The sequence below is a fragment of the Falco peregrinus genome, chromosome 11 (assembly GCF_023634155.1).
Source record: "Falco peregrinus isolate bFalPer1 chromosome 11, bFalPer1.pri, whole genome shotgun sequence".
Classification (NCBI taxonomy): Eukaryota; Metazoa; Chordata; class Aves; order Falconiformes; family Falconidae; genus Falco; species Falco peregrinus.
Genome location: NC_073731.1, coordinates 17,569,285 through 17,588,435, shown reverse-complemented (window position 1 = coordinate 17,588,435; position 19,151 = coordinate 17,569,285). Strand labels below are relative to the sequence as shown.

General features: G+C 36.9%; 1 protein-coding gene across 4 annotated transcripts in view; it reads right to left on the bottom strand.

The window, feature by feature from the left end:
• Nucleotides 1-19,151, bottom strand: part of SRBD1 (S1 RNA binding domain 1) — a 128,394-nt gene that overhangs the window by 82,213 nt on the left and 27,030 nt on the right. For all 4 annotated transcript variants that reach the window (XM_055816359.1, XM_055816361.1, XM_055816362.1 and 1 more), the window contains 3 exons: nucleotides 14,046-14,203; nucleotides 12,807-12,897; nucleotides 11,638-11,745 (listed from right to left, as the gene is read on the bottom strand). In XM_055816359.1, coding sequence (XP_055672334.1) covers nucleotides 11,638-11,745; nucleotides 12,807-12,897; nucleotides 14,046-14,203 — 357 coding nt within the window. The remainder of the gene's footprint in view (nucleotides 1-11,637; nucleotides 11,746-12,806; nucleotides 12,898-14,045; nucleotides 14,204-19,151) is intronic.

The following is a 19,151-nucleotide window of genomic DNA, read 5'->3' as shown; positions in this document are numbered from 1 at the left end:
TGCATCACTGATCTTACTGAAAGCCCTCTTCCAAAGTACAACATCGTAACACTGACAAGAGAATCACCCATGGAGGATGCATGTCTAAACTGTTTCCCTGAAATATTTATGTCAAATTCAAATGTCAAAATGTATTTTATCCAAATGTTAGTTCTAGTTCAACCCAATAAAAGAACTGAACAGGCAGTAGGCATGTTGCCTTAGCTGCCAAAGCTATTTAACAAAATATAAAAATTAATTAGGTTTGAGAGAGAGGTTTTACGTGGAAAGCCAATTTAACATTACCAATAACTGTAATTTCATATAGACGGACAACTTCCCCCTGCCCTCCACCTCCAGAATTTTTATTTAGAAAGCTCCAGACAACTGAGCTGTATGATATTACTGGCAGTTGCAAACAGGATGAAAGTGAAAACATTTCTCTGAGCAACAAATCTGTTTTCAGGAATGCTGGGTATTTGAAGAAAAGGAAAAAACACTAATGTACAGAACTCCTAGAAGGACATGATAACATCTACAACCATACTCTAAGCCAAAGCAACACAGATCTCCCAAAACTGAAAAGGAACAGGAAAACCAGTACCACCCTTCTCTGCCCTTTCGCTTCCATTTGCCTGCTCCCAGTTGCTGCTCAGAGGGCCTGGTACAGAGGAAGCTGCTTCATGTAGCTTGTTTTTTGATGTCTCCTTTCAGACATACTTTTTCTTGCCTCCATGTCACCCACCACGAGAAATGGAACATTTCTCCTTCCCTCCACTTACTCATCATTGACAAAACTGCTGGGATCCAGTTATAGAAAAGAATTACTCTCAATAAGCACCTTTAGTTACAACTGCCTGACACTGCAGACATCTAAATTAATCCCTTTTCAAGATGAAATAACCTACTCAAAGTCCCTTTGAATCACACAGCACATCTATGCTCTCTGTCTCTCATGCCCTGAAAACATCATGTTTGCTGCAGTATCTATCACTGCTGCGGCTCCTTTCAATGCATTCACAAAGCCTTCAAAACTGCCATATACTTTGTTGATAAGAAAAGTAAGCATAGCCTGCAGTTTCACACAAAATTACCCCAAGTGAAGGTGCAAGATGTGTACCACTCACCCCTACACTGCCAACAGCCTCTAAGAGTCAACAGCCTGAAATCAGAAAGAGGAATAACAATTTTATGTAACTGCAGAAGGAAAGAGTCCTTGCTTTACTGACAGATATGCTGTATTTGCTCTCCAGTCCTGAAGATTCTTAGGCTATCAGCCACGTATTTGTCATTAATGTTTAATTTTCAAGTCTCCCTAAAATCCAAGCCATTTTGGTTTTTTTCATAAAATTGAGGTTTGTAACAAGTTACTCTCCTGGTACTGGAGGAATCTGTTAGCAGCTGCACAGGTGGCAATTTCCTGAGGTTTACTTCTCAAAACAATCCTGAAAGTATTTTCAGAGGGATCCAAACTTTGGATTTGCCCACCAACTTTCATTTTTACTGATTCTCAACAGTACTGATAATTTGAAGAATAAAGAAACTTTTCCCCACTAATGACAGCATTTGTGCATATGCTTACTCCTTTATTTTCTTAAACATTTCTAATTATTATTTAGAAATACATGCAACCCACACACACTCTCTAACAGAGATCTAGATCGAAGAATTTCATTCCAAAGTATCTAACATAGTGTTAGACAGCCTAATGTAATCTAACCACCTAACCTAAGCTTCTGCTATCAGCATCAATAATAATAGCACAGTATATAAAAATAAATAAATAAATCTGTATATCACATCACACAACAATAAAGGAAGCCCAGTAAGAGCTGAAATGCAGAGCACCAAGTGTTTCACAAATGAATAGGTATGAAGTTTGGCAGAATCTCAACTTAAGTAAAAACATATTACTGGCAACCTCACACAAATGGAAAAATGCTTACTTCTCCGTTAGGTTCCTACAGCATGTCTATTTGAAGACAAAACACCACCCAAATATACAACCAGGTCAGACTGTGCAATAATACTCAGTCTTAGTACCTCACAAATCAGAGGATACATCTTGTATTTATATAATTTTAATCTGGATGCTCTCAGCATTAATCACGATATTTGGATGCTTCCATTTAAATTAACTCCTGACAGTATTCCGCAAGTAATTCCTGCTGGACCTTTTTTTACATAGTGAGGAGGCTAAATAAATGTTTCCTCTCTACTAGTGAAAATTTACCAATTGCCACAGCTATTTCATGTCAATGTCACTTAAAACACACAAACATATGTTTCTGATGTCTCTTAAGTATGAAGAGGAGACAGTAATATCCCAAACACCACAGGCATCACTTATTTTAGAAAGGCAATATTGACACAAATCACAAGTTAGCATTTTAATGGGTTTAATCTACATTCACTTCTCAGTATCAAAGATTTTGTTAGCATGGAGATACCATGCTACTGTGGAGCCATGCTGTATAATCTCAGGCAATGGGTAAACGCTAGCAGTGTAAAATGGACAGACAGGGGTAATAAGCATCACACTGCGCGTTTCTGTAATCAGAGTTCTGCAAATGCAAATGAGGGGAGGATTGCCTATGCACAATTTCATGTATTTTAAATATGAAGTTTCTGGGTCCTTAGTTCTTTCTGTAGTTCACAGGCTTCTTCCAATGGGTTCACAAAGGACATGGAAGAAACCAGCCCACTGTCAGAAGGTTTACGGTCTCTGGAATGAATTCTACACTGCCACTAGTGAATTTTTTGATGCTCTGCAAGTCAAAAGTACGTCAAAGATCCATTATGATTCAGCTTGGTCACCATCTAACCTCTTTTGGCTTCTGTTTGAGCAGGTAACATCCAAATCTGATTACATTCCATCTCTACTACAATGGAAATGGAGGTAATCACACATGCTGTTTAACTTTAAAGCAAAAAAAAAAAAAAAAAAAAAAAAAAGCCACCTAAAAATACAGAGACACTGAACCAAACATGCTAGTTTTGGAAGCACTTAAAACAGTGCTGCAGTGTAAGCTTTTCTGGTTTGTTTGAGATCAGGATCAATACCAAGCCTGGAACATTTAAGGCTCATATCATTAAACTTTCACATTCCTAGCTGTGTACAGAGTATGACTCATTTTCTTCACGTGATGTCTCACAGTAACTGACCAAACCCTAACTTTCTAAGCCTTATAAGGAATAGACAGCAATTTAAAACACTCTCTGGCGGAACACGGAACAAGCATACTTCAGCTCACTCCAGCTAGAGAAAAAAAATAATAAAACCCTGTAATATTGGGAAAAGTTTCATAGATGCAGTTGCTGAGAGTCTGGCTCCAACGCTTGTTGTGAGAAGCCATAACATGTCATTAGGTCACATTTTTCAGCTGAAGTCCAAACCTCAGTTTTAAGCTTGGGCTGTACACCATTCACACTCACAAACGATTAGGGGAGGGAACTGTTCTCTTGACGTAGCCTGCATTGAAACGACAAAGAGCTGAAAGCCGTGTGAAGTTCCCATAGACTGTACTTCAGTGCTTCTGCCTAGAGGAAGTACCTTGAAAGTGCCCTGCCTGTTATTCCCTGACTGCACCCTCATTCTTTCTGCACCGCTTCCTCCACCAGCTACCCAGTCTCTCAGGCTTCTTGCATTCCTTAAGCCACCCCGTGACCTTGGCCACCACTCAGACACCTCTGAACAAAAGGCTCCCCACCTTCTCCTGCCAAGTACAAGGCAGCACACGCAGTGCAGACCTGCACGTAACCTGTCAGACAGATGATGACTTGGAAGTTTTGTCCTTCAGTATCTCTACTAATACTCCAAACGTCATGTAAGTGATGCAACAGCCACCGTGAAAAAGGGTGGTTTGGGGACCCTTCAGCAAAAGAAGGTCAGACCGAATAAGAACACCAATTCTGGCCAAGTGGGCATGTTATAATATTGCCTTATGTTACGTTCATTCTGCTAAAGGTATTCCTGGAAATCTTTCCTTGAAATTAAACAGATAAGAACCTTGTGGTGTCAACCAAATGGCACAGAAAAACTTTCAAGGTTGTAACCACGTTAAACAGTGACCTGAATCCTTTCAGTCTGAAATAAAAAGCTTATTTTTAACCTGTACAGTACCCCATCCCCTCAAAAATATCAGACACTCACATGAACTACTTCTGTTTCACTGTAGCAATCTAGCAAATTTAATATCTGGTCATCTCTTTTTCTTTAAATCTATTAAATCCTTCCTTATTTCTGAGCTCTGAAAGTAGCCTTAACAAGGGACTTTAGGCCAGAATAATTTTCATTGTCATCATAGAAAGTTCTTAAGAAGGGAGATTGCATTTGAAAGACTGACCAGCACACAATGTTAAGTGATAAAAATAGTGTTTTAAAGACTTCTACTACTGAGCCAAACACAGCCCACAACTATAATTCCCTAACTGGAAGCATAGTAGTATAGCAGTTCTATGCTGAACATTAAAATCGCTGCTACAAATATTTGGTAAAAATCTGACTTTGTTTTAAGTGAGCTTTAGGAACAAAACACCCAGTTGTTGCTCTATGAATACACCCCATGAAATACACATTCCAAAACTGCTTCCAGGGGACCTGATGGGCACAGACTGTGCAGAAACAGTAGCACTTGCTCATTGCTCATCCTTTGTCTGTCTCCACCTTTTACCTATCCAACATGTCCTTCTTTTGTGTTTGTAAATATTTTTGGATGGCTCCCTTTCTTCACCTGACTTCTGTTGTACTGCAATACCACATCTCTTCTAGCTGATTATCTTAAATAAAAAAAAAAAAGTGGGCTTTTTTTTATCTGAAAATAACAAAGTTCTAAAAGAAAACAGCCTGTGTACAAATTACTGCTCAGCAGGGAACATAAAATACAACTGAAAATAGAGAAGTAATACTCAATCCTAAATATAAAAAAATTACTTTTCTGTTAAAAAACAAAAGGGAAATGGTACAGGAATTATTGTGATCAATTTCTCAAATTTATTATCTGATTGACGGAAGTGTATTTGAGATCAGTATATTTCCAATTGAAGAGCGTGCAAAGTTGCCCTTAAACAACTTACCACATGCTTAACGGCTTTGCATCCTAAACTCTTCCCTAATTATACAGAAGTGATTTTTTTTTTTTTTTTTTTTGCTTGTCTGTTTAGTATCCTTTAAAGGTCTGGAAAGATTTACATACTGAGAATACATAACTTTTAAAATCAGTGCTTGACATTACTGCTACTATGATTTTCTTTTAGAAAGAGAAAACATAGAAAGGAAGTTACATGAATAGCTTTCCTCTCTCCCCCAAGACTGTTTTCCCATAGATTGCTCTGGATGCAAGTCAAACTACATGTCCTAGTGTTCTGGAAAAATGAACTTTTTTCTCAAGATTCAGCTTTCTTTCGCTAGTTAAATTTACTTCCTGACCCCCTGACTTCATATTGCTGAAGTCTAGACTCCACATACATTTTACTTTTTCTGAACTTAAAGGAATTAATCTCTAACTACAGTGACATACTCAAATAGTTCCTGTTCTTATCTTAAAAACCTGTGAGTTATTTCTCTGAAATAGAATTCAAAGATGGCTCCATAATCATGTCAAGTGTATCGCTTATAAATTTTGTTTTAAAAAGTTTCAAATTCATGCTACACAAGTCAGAAATTATCACCTATTTCACTTGTCCCACTGTAACTTCACTTACCCATTTCTCCTCTTCTGCTCAGAAAAACACACCTAGAGATGATACCGGTGTCTACACTAAACTTTTAAAACAAGCAACAGTGCAGGGGCAGAGGGGAATCTTTACTTTCTTGGACTGCTTCAAAATCTAAGATTTTCTGAATCTTCTGAATTTCGTCTTTTGAATCAGCTCAATGTAGGATACCAGTCTGTGGATGCACAAGGAACAAACATTTGATGCCATTTTAAATGCGACACTTTTAACAGCCCATGTTGTGCTTATCAATAGACTATCTAAACTTAAGAATAATCAAGAATAGCAGGAAGAAGTCTCTATGCAGAGCGAGGTTCCAATTTACAGGACTGACTCCTGTAAATATAAATATACAGAAAGTGATTTTTCACTTGAAGTGTGCATGATCACGAGTTCTTACTCAGCTATGGCAAATAATCACAACAGAAAACAAATTCTAAGTGACAGAAGACATTTTGGCTGTAAATCACTACATAATTCAAAATGTTTTTAATTGACTATGACCTCTTCATGCACATTGTAAACCTGTTTGCTCCTCAGATTATTTCTTCATTGTTTAGGACTTCTCATGACTCCACTAGAGATTGAAAGAGATGAAAGCAGAACAAAGGTTCTTCAGTGCACATATTGGACGTGTGCATTGTTTCTGCCCTGTATGTATTCCTTTTTGCCAGAACTTTCCAAATTCCTTTATACCTTCTGTGTCAGACATCTAATGACCTAAGGTGTGTAGGTGTGCATACATAAATGTGTCGTCAATGGAGTTATATAGCTTAAACAGACAAAAATAACAGCTTAAAGAAAATATAATAAAAAAGAAATAGGAATAAAGTTTCCCATAACCCTACCCCCTTTGTACTCTCAAGAGACTTGAAACAACTGCATTAATGCAGCAAGCAATAGCTTGTAAAAGGATGCAAACCAGCTGAAACATTTGACAGACAGTGTTAAATACCAGAGGATTCATATCAACCACTTTATTTGAAAAGGTGCTTTGATGTTGGCTATCTTTCATGTACCTCTTTCATGGCACATTAATAAGGAAAACTGAGATGGGGTAAATTAAGTCCCAAGGTCATATCTAGAGTTACAGCACTGTGGGTACCTGATGAAATACGGATTAATGCTGCATGAGCACTGAATAAATAAAACCACTTCTGTTAACCACTCAAACAAGTTTTACAAGTAGTTCTGAACTTTATTCAGCAACTAGACTTCAGACATCTTAATCCCCCCACACTGCTTTGAAACCTAATTATCATAATGTGAACCCGAATGTTAGGTCCCTTTCAAACTGCGAGTGCTATGAAGCAGAAAAGTAATGGGAATTAAGCTAGTGTAACATTAGAAATGTAGAGGCATGGAACTTGAAAGTGGTATTTGTTAAAGCTGAGCGAGTATAATGTAGATATTCAACAACATAAAACACACATTTAAATTGAAAAGGATATTTAAAGCATGTGCAGACACCTATAAAATACAAGCGGACCTAAATTCCTGTAGAACAAATATTTCCAAATCAATTTCTTGCCACCAAGGTCCAACTTCAAAAGGTATTAAACAGTCCTATTCTACCTTAGCAGAACATTTCCAAGTATTCTAAAGCAGACAATTTAAACATTAAAAGAAAACTCAAAGAAAAATTTAAGACATTACGTTACAGACTTTCCCTATTTGTCACAGTACAGAAGTGCTTGAACTTAAGCAGCAGTAAATTATTAATTATGTTGCTTATAAAGTCTCAAGAGCAAGAAAAGGTTTTGCTGAAAGTGGCAGAAAAGGATTTTGTATCAAGTTTTTAAGCAAGTATAAGAGATATTAAACACCGAGACACCTAAAAAACAGCAACAAAAAAAATACGCTTGCCTGTCTGCATTCTTTACTGGTTGTTAAAAACAATTAACAATTCATGACACCTATTAAACTTTTTTTTAAATATGAGCTGGAATACTTTATTCTGAGTGTGCATTAATGTAACAATCAGACCAGTAAGAATGTCTGTATTGTGACAATGAAACCACTGAGGCTGAAAGAAAAATTAAAATTGTGACTTTATCTTTCCAAATATGAGGATTGAGCTGTCCTGCTCTAGCACAGTTCACCTGTCATTCAGATAGGTTTCATTTCCAAGATGCCTACAACTGACAGCAATCAAAGAAAAACAATTGCAGTGATCGAAATATGGAATGAGACTCCTGAAATATTTTTTCAAGGTTTTCATTTGATCCAAAAAGGCCAATGAAATCCTACAAGTTCATCTTCTGTCATGTTAATGTTGAACACACTGTTGTTTCATTTACATTTCTGGTCTTGTTAAAACAAATACACTTATCTAAAACAGAACATCTGTTTTGGTTATAATACAATGTATCTTTGGCAAGAACTCACAATGGAACTAACATAAATAATCAAGAATATTTATTGAACCTTGTAACAAAAACTGATTTGTAACAAAAAACCTGAAGACTAGATACGACTGTCTCTGGGCTCTAGTCCAGTCCTAATCTAAGTCAATAAACACGGCTCTAAAAGGGAAACTATATTCAAAAAGAGAGGAAAAGAAAAAAAAAAAAAAAAGTCAGTCCTGCAGTTATTTAGGTTGGATGTAGGTATCTGAAAGCACATTTGTTACAAAAACAGTGAAAAATATTTGCCTCAAACAAAAAACTGTCAAACTGAGCCCAGACACATTTCAAGCCACACGAAAAAATCATGCCACATGCCTCCTCTGCTACTACTGTCTTCACCGATATGTCTTATCTTTGGAAAACTTTAGTAAAACTGTATGTTGTTTGCACTTGCTATTGGTGAGGATTGTTCCTTTAATTGCTTGATTTTCATATATTTATCAGCATTGAAAAAGACAACGCAGTCATCAAAATATTGTAATGTTTTTGAGGGAAAATGAAATGAAGAAAATAAAGAATATTATTTTGGAAGTCTCTTTTCATACTGATTTTACTTATTTTAAAGTGAGAATCCGTTAATTTGATTCTTGCCACACAACTAAAAAAAAAAAAAAATGGTGAAATGGTGGTCCTATTTAAGTCTGTAGATCAGTGCTGTGTAGTCCAGTGCTGACTAGAGTCATATACTAAAGCCCAGGAATACCTTCATGCACAATTCTGAAATTATTGTACAGGACTTCAGTAACAGAGAGACTATTTCAGCACACTTCAGCATGTACTGCACATACATGCAACCAATTAAGTGTTCAGCTGGTTATTATAATTAACCTTCATTAGAGTGCATACCTGTCCAGATTATTTCTGCATGTATCAACCTTCTTTCCCAAAGTACAGACTATTAATGTCTCAATTCCCTGGAAATGCATGATCCAAGTTCCATATGATGAACCGGACAAGAAAGTATGAACAGATTTTTTTTTTTTTTATAAAGATTTCTGTTTCTGTTCTCCACTTTTAAGAAAAAAAAATAAGTAGTGTCATGTTACAAGCTTTATTTGCCAAGGAAGCTGAAGTCTGTAGTACTTCTCTATCAGCCACCTTGCTGAATGACCACTTAAGTTGATTGGGATTTTGGTTTTACAGCACTATAAAACAATCCATCCTCATCTGCCAAGCCACTTGACATTTGGACTCCTTTAAGGAAAAAGATTGTAAATGCAAATACTACTGGTGATTTTCTGAAACTTGCACACAGCAACGAACTGAGCACTGTTTTGCTGGGCAAGGTTTTCCACCTTCGTGCAGCTCAGTGCATCACTGCAAGAAGCTGAATGCTTAGAAAATGGTACCATGTTAGATGCAACTGACTCATTCTGTTACAGTTTAAGTACTGGAGAGTTTTTCTTTTGTTCTGAGTTTTTTTGTTTGGTTTGGGTTTTATTTGGGGGTTTTGTTTTGTTTTGTTTTTTCCCCCTGCATTTCAAACACTAGATTGATTTTTAAACCCATTTTTTATACAGTAAATCCATTAAATGCAACCTGCTGAAGCAAATCTTTAAAAATTAACTGTTCCAACATTACTTAAATTGTTTCTTAGATATTTCAACAGAAAATCTATTTAAAGATCACTTAATTCAAAAGCATACAGTGGGTTTCCACAGAACTGATTATAGATCTGTATTCAGTCTATATATAAACAAAGCTCTCATTTTCCTCTATCAAGAGAAAAGAACATAATCAAGGGAAGACTCTACATGGAAACAGAAGTTTTTTGTGATCTGAGAGCGCATGCTCTGGGGGATGTTTTTTTAATTAAAAAAATTTAAAACATAAAAAAGAGGATGAGCAGAGCACACGCTTCCAAATCACCTTTCATAGTTCCCCTCAAAAGGTATAGCAGTTCTCACAATGTATGCCTACTGTCACCTATTACTCAAACAGTAATTCTGTACTAATTGCTCCTCATTTACCATGTATCACTTACATTTTTGAACTCAGACTGACATAAATACCAGGCATCTCATTGGATTATCGGAAGTGAGGGGTGGATGACTGGACTCGTCATTCCCTTCTGTTACTAAGAAATACCAAGTAGATTAAGAAAAAAAGCTTTCTGGAGCTAGAAAGCAAACAGAATAGCTACCCTGCAGGATTTAGCAGCATAGCTGGGAAACCCCAGCACTGGATAATGCACTTAGGTGCACGTAAAACCAGTTTAGCAGAAAGAGCAACATGGGAACCCCAATCTTTAAGAAACTCTTGTTAGGACTGTCAAAATGTGAAGAGACACACAAGAACGGCAAGCCCAGCTTCATACATAAACGCACAAACATACAGCAGTCTACAAAGTTCACCACCATCAAATGTCACCTATAGCATGCAGTACAAAAAAATATCATTTTTATAATTTTTATTTTAATATGCAGTACCTCAGTATTCCGCATACCAATTCTGAAGTAGGGACTAGCTCTTTACCATATATGAGCACAGCACAATAAAAATATTAACAATTACATATACCGAAAGTAAAAATGCTTTTGATAATGTTAATTTTCACTTCCAGGAATTAATCTGGCAGGCTAGACAAATGCATTTATATATTCAACCTACAAATACCACAACAAGTTTCAGAAAAAGTGAAAGGTTAAAAAAATTATCTGTCACTGCTAGAAAAAACAACCAAGTTGATAAGCTGACTTCTGCCTTAGAGTATTTATAGTAAATCCTATTTCACAAGAGCTTTTGTCTGTTTCAAGAACTTGGTAGCTCTACTGGCCCCCAAAAAATCAATACTGATAATTATGTTGCAAATTCTATAATACTGAACTATAAATATGGAGAAAATATTAAAGCAAAAGAGGAAAATGCAGTGAGAAAACCATCCTGCACAGTATTATAGAAATACATTTTTCTGGGTAAACTAACCAGTTATTTACATTTTATAGCATATAATCAATAAATGAACTCACTATTACTCTTTCAGACAAAAGTGCTTATGTCAACATAACAGATTTTTAAACTATATGAAGTGAACGACAGTGAAATTAAACATTTGCCAAAAAACACAAAGAAGATAAATACCTTCACTAGTTCTGCTAGGTATTAACAAGATACTTATTTCCAGACCATTTAATACCCATAGGATAAGCAAGGATTCCATACTGTAGTTGGAAAACACAAGCTTTACCATTTGCATTTAAATCTCATTTATCAAGAAATAAACACACAACGTCAAACAGGTTCTTGGCTGTTTGAGCTGCTATTCTCGCATACTTGGTTACAATGATAATAGCAACAGATTGAACCTCAGGAAGAGAAAATAAAATGCATCAGTGAGCCTCTCTTACTGACTCAGGAGAGCTACTCTCATGCTCCAAAGAGCTACAGCCACTTTCCTTTGGCTAGAAGGATGGGTCAAGCTTGACTCAAAGACAAGGCAACAAAAAGAAATACTTCAAAAAATTACATTTAAAACTACCTGTTGAGTTAAAATATGATGAACCAATGAATATCCCAGCAAGCAAAGTGGTCTTACCAGTAAACAACATCCAGTGGTGCAAAATATTTCTTCATAATTAAGTCAGCAAAGTAAGCTTCTGTTTCCCTGCAGGCCGTGCCATTGCCAATCACAACAGTGCTACAGCTTCGCACAGGATAAAAAATAATGAACAATTATGCTCTTTTAGACTTTTTCATGTATTGCATTCAATCCACAACAACGATGAAATATATCTTATTTTACATAACACAAGGCTTGGATTTAAAGAGAACATACTCCTAGTAATATCACATTGTGTTTAACAGGTTTTCAATGTGACAGTTCAAGAGATGAGTCAACGTTTTCACTCATTTGTAATGGAACCGAACAGTGGTAATATCTGCAGAAAACCCAAAAATGATGCTTTGTAAAATAAATGTAATGTTATTTACAGTTCTCAAACCCTTTCATCTCCTATTTCCCTCATCTGTTATGGGTCATGAAAAAGGGCAGAAGCCCAAGCAATCAGAATCTTAATTCCTTAATGGGAACATCAGTTTGCAACAGCTTGCAAGGTCATTGCCTCTGACTGCCCCCACCACAGTCAGCCAGCCATCAAATCACCTTGTTTAAAGCCAGTCTAATGCTTGAAGACAAACTGGACTGTATGCTGTGGCAGTTCAGTGGCTGACTCAGTAGACCAGATGTCTGTCCACAGGGGATCCCAAAATAGTGGGGTACAATAACCTTTTAATCATGCTGCCCCTATTTGCGGGTCTGTCTGGAGATCTACCTGAGCAGGATTTCCTTTGCTTAATAGAACTCTTCCAAAAACTAAACGCGACTTTTGGAACAGGGAAAGATCGATGAGTGGTTTGGGGGTTGTGGCAGGGGGAGGTAGGAAGCGTAAGGCTAAACTTATTCCTTAGCTAAATGTTAATTTCTATTCCTAAAAATAAATGGATTGACAGAGCTTTATAGGGATACATTCATAGCATGCAGCCTTAGTCATAGCCATGGCTTGATTTCACATTTCTAACATACACATAGTGTAAAAGCATGAACATAAGACTAAAAGAAAAATAAGCTCCAAACTACATAAAAAAAGAATATTTTCAGTTAAATCAGTAGAATTCTTGTTCTACGCAAAAGAAAGTATTTGTATAGTGAAGATTTTCATTATGTTTGGTACAAAAGGGTAATAAATGGCAGTTTTTTTAGCATACTTGAACTGTAGCAGAAGCCTCTTTATCTTCTCAGCTTCACAAAATCCTTGACCAGAATGCAAGTAAACTACATCGGTATGGAGTATCTGACCTAGAATAATGAGAAGCAAACCCATCTGATAAAAAACACAAAGATCAGAAAACTATATCCCGCAAAATTACTAAAGTTAATTTTATGATTCACAAAGAAAGTTTCTTAATAAGACATATTTCCCTTTATCAAATTAGAAGAAATTTCTGGTGGGCAGAGGACAAAAATGCTTTGACTGCTGAAGTAAAATGTGTTGATATATTTTCTAATTTCCTGGGTACATATCTACAGGACAAATAATGAGCATCTAGTCATATTAGGCAAATAAACTCTATTACATTATGAAAAACAGCAATCCACTGCAAAAGATTTATTGCTCTAGTCTAGTAGATTTTACAGATCCAGTAAAGAGAGATGAAAATTAGGAATGCAGTCTCAGGACTTCCAGTCCAGGAGCAATAAAACTCCAATGCCATCATCTCATCTATGACATTTGGAAACCACTGTATTAACTGGCAGCGATAGCTCATGGTGCAATGCAAGCTAATAACCATTTACCTTACCTTTATTGCCATTTTAATATGCGTCAAGAACACACCTTTCCTTATGCCCACCCTGGGTGGACATATTCTCAGACAAAAGAGCAATAAAATAAAAGGAAAACAAACTATTGTTGCATGGGCCTAAACAGGTAGGTATCCCCAGATCAGACTAAGATGTTCTTTATCTAAAATCTTAATTTAAAAGTTCTGCAAATACAATGTTTCTGACTTCTCACATTAACACACACCATACTAAACCAAAAAAACTGATAGTGTCCAGAAGTTCAAGATATTACACATTAAAAAAAAAAAAAAAGCCAAGTTATTAAAAGTATTTCAATTCAAATTCTTTGTTAAACAATAAAAACACCAGGTGTTCTCTTTGGTGACTACTGAGAGGCACAATTATTTGAGCCTCTATTCAAGAAGGCAGAAGGGATTTTAAATTCTATTTTACAGAGGAGTAATAACACCAAAGGAGACAGTGGAATCCAGGTGCCAGAAACTTAACCTTAAGCCTGAAGAAAGGAATTTGCACGACAATGTGTGGAAAACACTAGAAGCTTAACAAAAGAAATCCATTTTATAAAAAAGCAGGTTTTGAAACTATCCTTTCCTCTAAATTTTTTATCAGTCCTTTCAAAAATATTTGGAATCGAAACTTACTGGTTGGTGAAATAATTGCCAACTTGCAGCCATGTTTGTAGCCAGGATCTACTCCCATCAAAGTACGGCCCCTCACAGGGCTGGTCAGAAGCAACTGCCGCAGATTTCTGCCAAACATCATCACAGACTCTTTCTCTGCATCAGATGTCAACTTTGATCTTAGAAGGATGAAAGCAAATAACATTTTCCCCTCAGTTTTCAAACGCACTTTTTAATTGTTCCAAAGTTGTACGGCTTTTTCCAGTCATGTTTTCATTATCTTTAATTAGTATTACACTCCCAATCATGTTTTTGACCCTTTTTAAAAAAGGATCATCTAAATGATCATCTCATTCTGGCTCTAAGAAAGTAAATCAACATAAAGAGTATAATAGAAACATCTACAAGAATGTACACATACTAACATACAAACATCATTATTTTGAGCAAAGAACACCTTCCCATCAAAGCAGATACTTAATTGCAAAGAAAAGTGGATTTGAAGAAGGCACGGACTGAATTCATCACAACTTCCCACTTATGAAGAATCACTGTCAGCTGGGAGGTACTTGAGAGAAACTGGAAGGGCCGATCCAATTCATTGCCAACACACCATGATTCATGAAGCATTTCATTTCATCTATGAATTACATTATTTAACAGTCGTCACTGTCAACTTGAGGTCTTTCTAGGAGGGTATTCTGCTTCCTTAGAACCAAACTAGTAAGCTGATGGGGCCATGACGTTCTCTACCTTTCTTTTCAATGTTCTTCAATAGAAAGAAGTGAGTTAGTGCAACAAGGATTGACTTCGATGACTTTAAGCAAGAACACTTACTGTAGAGTGTTATGAGAAACACATCGGCCTTGTAGAATGAAGGTGTACAAGACGCATGATGTCTTACTTGTCAGATGTAGCAAGACATCGACTGATAAGGACAAGTATTTTTGTCATGGTATGGCATCTTATATGAAAAACACAAAATTGAAAAGGTAACGGGGACACAAATATTCATCACCTACCTGATTTTTCTTTTGCAGGTACTCATTGCCATTTTCAGCTGCATTACATTGTCAATAATGATAATAATTAGGCTAGCAAAAGCAATCCAGTAAAGCCTTCATGTAACTTAAAGGTTATTCTCCTTTTCCTTTTACCCATCATGGAAAAAAGTAAGATCTGGATTTATTTTTACAGAAGAAAAAACCCCTGTATTCCAGTTAACTAACCCTATATAAGAACAGGGTGGGGGAAATTACTCCAGTTGTTTAGGTCAATCAGTGTGTGACACAAGCAGGCTACACACAGTTCAAGGACAACCCTCATGAGGGCTACTTGACATGACGAGATACGAAGCTGTTCTGAGCAATTTTCAGATGTGGAGGAACTTAAGAGTCTGATTTGAATTTGCCCAGGATCCAAACAAAACAACCAGTTCAGCCCTGTCTCATCCCAGCGTGGTACAGAAAGAGCTGTTAAGACCTCATAATCTCTCATTTGTAAAGCAACCTAGACAAGAGATCTAGATTCTCTTTCAAACGTCACTGATTTAACATTTTCTAAGGAAGTCTTCAATAGCAAAAGGCTCCCTTAATATCCCTGTGCTTTTTGATTGTGTATCACATGTGCCAAATTAACACAGACATAATTTAAAGTGAGATGGTGAAGGGTATATGTGCATTCCAAGACTCCTTAGCAATTCAAATGTGCCCTCACCGCCAAAGGGCAGCCACTGTGTATGGCCATCACTAAAAAGAATAACATGGGAATGGCTGCCCTAGTTCAGGTAAGTGGTCCCTTTATCCCAGTATCCTGTCTCCAAGGTGGCTATAAGCAGCTGATACAGCAGCACTAGTATACCTGTCCCATAATCATATCTTAGCCTCCAACTATTGCCAGCTCAGAGTATTTCCTGAGCTTGACAAGATTTGTCTCTTCGGTAGCCTGTAACAGATCTCTTGTCTACACTACCCAGCCTCCTACTGAACCCATGCACATTTCTTGTATCCACAGAGTCTGTTGGCAGCGAGTTCTGCAGGTCCATCACAAACTGTACAAAGTTGCCACCTTTTCATTGGAAGCTGAGTCTTTTTAATTGCTATGCTCCTCTAGGTCTTACACTGGAAGAGAGTAAAAATTTATCTCTAGAAACACTGTGCAACGCTTGATATGCCATTCACCTCTAAGCCCTCTCTTTTCCAAGCTGAAGAGTCATAGCATAGTCAATCCTTGTTCATGCAAATTATGTCATACCTTGTTCCCCTTCACTGGACCTTTTCCAGTTCTAATGAGCCCTTTTACTAACTCACTACCACCACGAGGTGAGGGGACCAAAATGGCCAATAATATTCCAAATATGGGCCAACTAAATCAATGATTCTGTTTTGTCTTTATTCCTTAAACAAACAATCTTATCTTTTGAGCACTTAACATTTATGTGGAGCTACCTTCTACTGTACCAAAGCATCTTTCTTGTGTCAGGATAGGTCAGAGCTCAAAATTTTCTTTATGAAAAGATAATTACTCCCCCTCGCAAGCATCATTTTATGCTCGTCTCCACTGAATTTCAGTTGCAATTTCATTTCCTGATCATCCTTCTGCCATTCGTAAGAAATTAAACAAAAATAGCCTAAACCACAGAATTAACTTCCAGGGAGAGTCCAGGGACAGAACAATTTGATGCCGCTTCTGAGAAAGTGGAGAAAACAAAGGATATACCTAAGCCTCACTGCCATATGAATCTTCTACATACACACACAACAGAGATTCAACCAATCATATGTGCATGCAAATGAAGTTCAGAAGTGGACTGTAAACAAAGGAAGATGAATTCTCTTAGACTGGAGGCTTTGCACAGATACAAGCCGAATCCCATCTTTCCTTCTACCCCAGAGATACGGGGTCCCTATTGCCCACAAATCCGAGAGTCCTCCCACACTGCAAATTCACATTGGTCCACCTGTGAAGGGAGACTTGCACAGAAATTAAAATTTCCCCTAAACACATGCTATTAGTTATGTGCACCTTATGGAAATCATGTTTAAAATTGGCATGGATATACAGAAACTTTTATAGTAACAGGAAATGTTACTGAAAGTGCCAGGTGCGTAGGGGGAACATAACGTATGTCCTTTCTATTACATAATATCCTGTATTTTTTAATTTCAAATATAGACCTCTCTTCTCTCTCTAACTGTCTCTCACTCAACACTTGTATCAATGACATGATCTACTGTCCCAAGTACTGGCCCTTAATTTCAAGTTTAGGATAGTAACACGATCCTTGAAAAAATATCATGCTACCTCAAACAATCCAGCATCTTTCTCTTTTTCAGTGCACTACTGGCTTCATCCAAATGGCAAGATGCCCAGCTTCATGTTTTTCCAATCTGTGACAATTCTCATTAATAAGGCAGAGATATAAGGCAGAGGCAGATAGCAGTCCTCCTCTCCGAACAAAAAGAATGGTTATTTTGTAAAAAAAACAAACCAACAACAATAAAAAAAGTTGCTACTTTATGAAAAAGTATCTGTTAATTCAGAATTTCAAGCCACTCCCCTTGAAGTATACGAAGCACTCAGACTGTGTATCACTAACAGGTATGTTGTGATAAAAGCAAATAACCTAACCATGACCTACAAACTTCTATATTCAATGTTGTAAGAGTCATTTTTTAAATTGAGATTTATAACTCCCCACTACCATACACAGTCTGAGAGGCAATCCTTTCTGTGGAAAAATATCTGCAAACTAACTTCAGGTGCGAAACAAGACATACAGAGGAATGTTTGTGTCCCTGAAGACAGAGGAGAGAAAGCACTCACTTCAAGAAAGCATGGAAAATTAGGAAAGGATTATCCATTAAAAAATATGTCCATGCCACATCACTTGCATCAAATCCTGATGGAATCATTCCATGAGTACTGCAACAAAATAAAATGTATTTCAAAGAGCCAAAACCAACACTGGACATTATTATACCAGATACAAGAAATGATGGTCCCTGACAGAGTGGAAGAAAGGAAATTAAACAATAAATAAGGTAACTGTCTTGCTGGCAAGTTTCATTCTTCTGATCACTAGGAGCACCAGATTTTTTAATACACTCTTGGAAACTTTCTGTTCCAACATTTAATGATAATAAAAAGAAAAGAAAAAAGAACAGTAGGGGCTGGGTTGGAAATATTAATACTAAAAGGAGGTATTGAATACTTTAGCAGCCCTTTGCAAGAGTCCTAAAATCAGCTTCTGGTGTGGGCAGAAAGAGAATAAAAGAAGGATAAGGGTTAAGTGGTCATGGATCAGGAATAACCCTGGCAGGTGCTTTGCATTCCGCTGTATAGGAGATGTTTCAGCTTTTCCTAACCAGACACCACCAAGCATGCAAAATTATCACAGAGTAAAGCATAAGAAAATAGCCACTCAGGAATAAGCAGCAAGCTTTGTTATCCTTTGTATTTATGACTCGTGAGCTACATCTAGGAAGTAGTAGGGAAGGAAGCTTTATTTTTTTGTAAATTAAGAGAACAGAAAACCTTCAGCAACCTACTGCTGCCACAGCCCTCAGTGTTATATACAACACACTGGCCACAATGGTCCTGGGGTAGGAGCCATGAAGCAAAAACACAATAAAAGAGCCTTGAAGGACCCTTACATCAGTTTTCTTTTTTATGATAAAACCAAACCCCACTCCAAAGTAAGTCTTTTTTCTTTATTTTAAAAGAGTTTGATTGTAGAGAAGGCTATGAATGACAACTGCTTTCACAATCACATAACAGAACCCAACAGTTGGACTCACCATCACAAGATGTTCATCATTTTGGCCAAACAGTAAACAGTACCTCCCCTAAAGTAGCTACATGTACTAGGGTCACAAAAAAAATAAGTGAACTCAGCAGTTTCAAAAATCGATGAAATTCACAGTAGCAAAAAACAGGCTTATAATCAAGAGAGGTGAAGCAACTCCATTTGGACTACCTCAAAACAGGTATTAAAATTTAGGTCACATATCAGAAAGCCTTGCCAGAATCAAACAAGTTATGCTTTGAGGAGCTTCTCTTGAATACAAGAGAAGAATCACACCATCAGTACTGTTAACCATTAGAAGATAACACTTTTAGAATTTT